The 1,765-nt window shown below is 30.1% G+C and overlaps 1 protein-coding gene across 1 annotated transcript; it reads right to left on the reverse strand.

Annotated features, from left to right (window-relative positions):
• Positions 1-72: 72 nt before the first annotated feature.
• LOC101503622 (serine carboxypeptidase-like 45) lies at positions 73-1,663 on the reverse strand (the record flags this gene model as incomplete). Its single annotated transcript, XM_004517117.4, has 7 exons — positions 73-300; positions 402-494; positions 750-862; positions 953-1,030; positions 1,118-1,312; positions 1,417-1,487; positions 1,571-1,663. Coding segments are annotated over 7 exons (794 nt in total), but the record flags the coding sequence as incomplete, so codon positions are not given.
• Between the last annotated feature and the right edge of the window lie 102 nt (positions 1,664-1,765).

Genomic DNA, 1,765 nt, shown 5'->3' on the forward strand with positions numbered 1-1,765 from the left:
CATCACAGTGTATATGAACAATTCAAAATCACAAAAGTACAAAATTACTCTAACACCTTATTTAGAGGTTTGACAAACAAAACAGCAAAAAAAAATGATAGAATTTGAGGGTTGATTTTTAGCTCAACCACCAACACATAATCAACAGATCATAAAATAAAAATCAAACATTTATAAATATATACCTTTATTCCATTATACCATGGTCTATAAGGCCCTACGTACAACCCAAGGTCCTTAGCTAATCCATCCAATAAAGATTGGGTGCTAAAGAATGGTATGACAGAATCTTGATCTCCACTGCACAAAAAATTGTTTAGCTTAAAAAATATAGAACATTAACAAACCAAAGAAAAGAATGCAAAGACTAACTAAAAAGTTAGAGAGAAAAACTTACTAACCTAAATACCATAACTCTAACACCTGATTTAACAAGTGTTCCTAGAAGAGATATGGTTGAATTTTCAATACTTTTGCTGTCATACCAGATAGCTCTGTAATAAAACGAAAATGATATTAGCAATCAATACAGATCTAATAAAATATATCAATTTCTTTCAATAAAAACTTGAATTTATTTCCAATTTAAAAGATAATTCAGAAGTCCATTTATTGCAAAGACAAAATCAATGATAATTGAATTTAATATGACTTTATCTCATCAATCTAAATAACACAAGGTAGTTTGAAGTTATAATAATAAAGTTCTAAACTCTAATGATAATCAAATTTCAATTAATAAAACTTACCCACAAGTTTGCCACGAGGAAATCCTAGTATGGAGAGCTTTTTGAACTCCTTTCTTGTTCAAGTAATTAAATATTTTGTCTTCGAGACAAAAAGCTCTCTTCTTTTCTCCATGCTAAACCATACATAAAAGAAAGCATAAGAATATGAACAAAAAAACAAAAGAGAATTTAGATAAAAAGAGAAGGGATGAAATGTATTATACAGGTGGAGTCCATATGTGTTGTCCCAGTGGTCGGCACATATCCTGACTAACATCGAAATCATCGATGAAGTCACCAACCTATACAAAAATAATAAAGTGTTAGTCTAATGGAAGGGTTTTATCTTTGTTCAAATAACAGAATATAAAAAATATACATCTACTAACCTCCCGATTCAATCGATCAATAACTTCTACACAGCTGGAATTAACTGTCCCACTTCTATATTCCCTTGTAATTCGGGAATAGTTGCAAACTTTTGTGACTAACTCATAGGTTGAATATGTTATCAACCCATGTGACCACAAAAATTGCCCCCTAGAGTTGTAATCTGTGTTAAACTCTAGGAGGGGGTTACCTATCTGCAAATATCAAAAGAGAAATACACGTTAATTGTATAAACTAAAATGTTATTTCTTGTTACAGTATAAGAATTATTAAATTTATTTCATATATTTGTACTCACGGCTATTCCTTTTAAATTAATGTTGGTTTTGGTTTGTAAAATGAGTGCTGCAAGTTGGGGTGCAAAGTGACCTGAAACCAAAAGCATGCATTATCATCCAACATAACCTCCAAAATAAACATTATATTCATATAACGCAAGATAAAAATACTACCTGTATAGCTCTCCCCTGTGATGAAGAACTCATTATTTTTGTAATGTGAAAATTTTGTGAACCACTGTTGTAGAAAAACAAGATTATCTCTTGCTGTATGTTACAAAGATAGTGTCAAACATCCATAAAGTTAATATAATCATATAAATTCAAAACAAGTAAAAGTGCATGTTTGATGAGTAAATGAATTATGTT

This window comes from Cicer arietinum, unplaced genomic scaffold, assembly GCF_000331145.2.
Source record: "Cicer arietinum cultivar CDC Frontier isolate Library 1 unplaced genomic scaffold, Cicar.CDCFrontier_v2.0 Ca_scaffold_5448_v2.0, whole genome shotgun sequence".
NCBI classification, from domain to species: Eukaryota; Viridiplantae; Streptophyta; class Magnoliopsida; order Fabales; family Fabaceae; genus Cicer; species Cicer arietinum.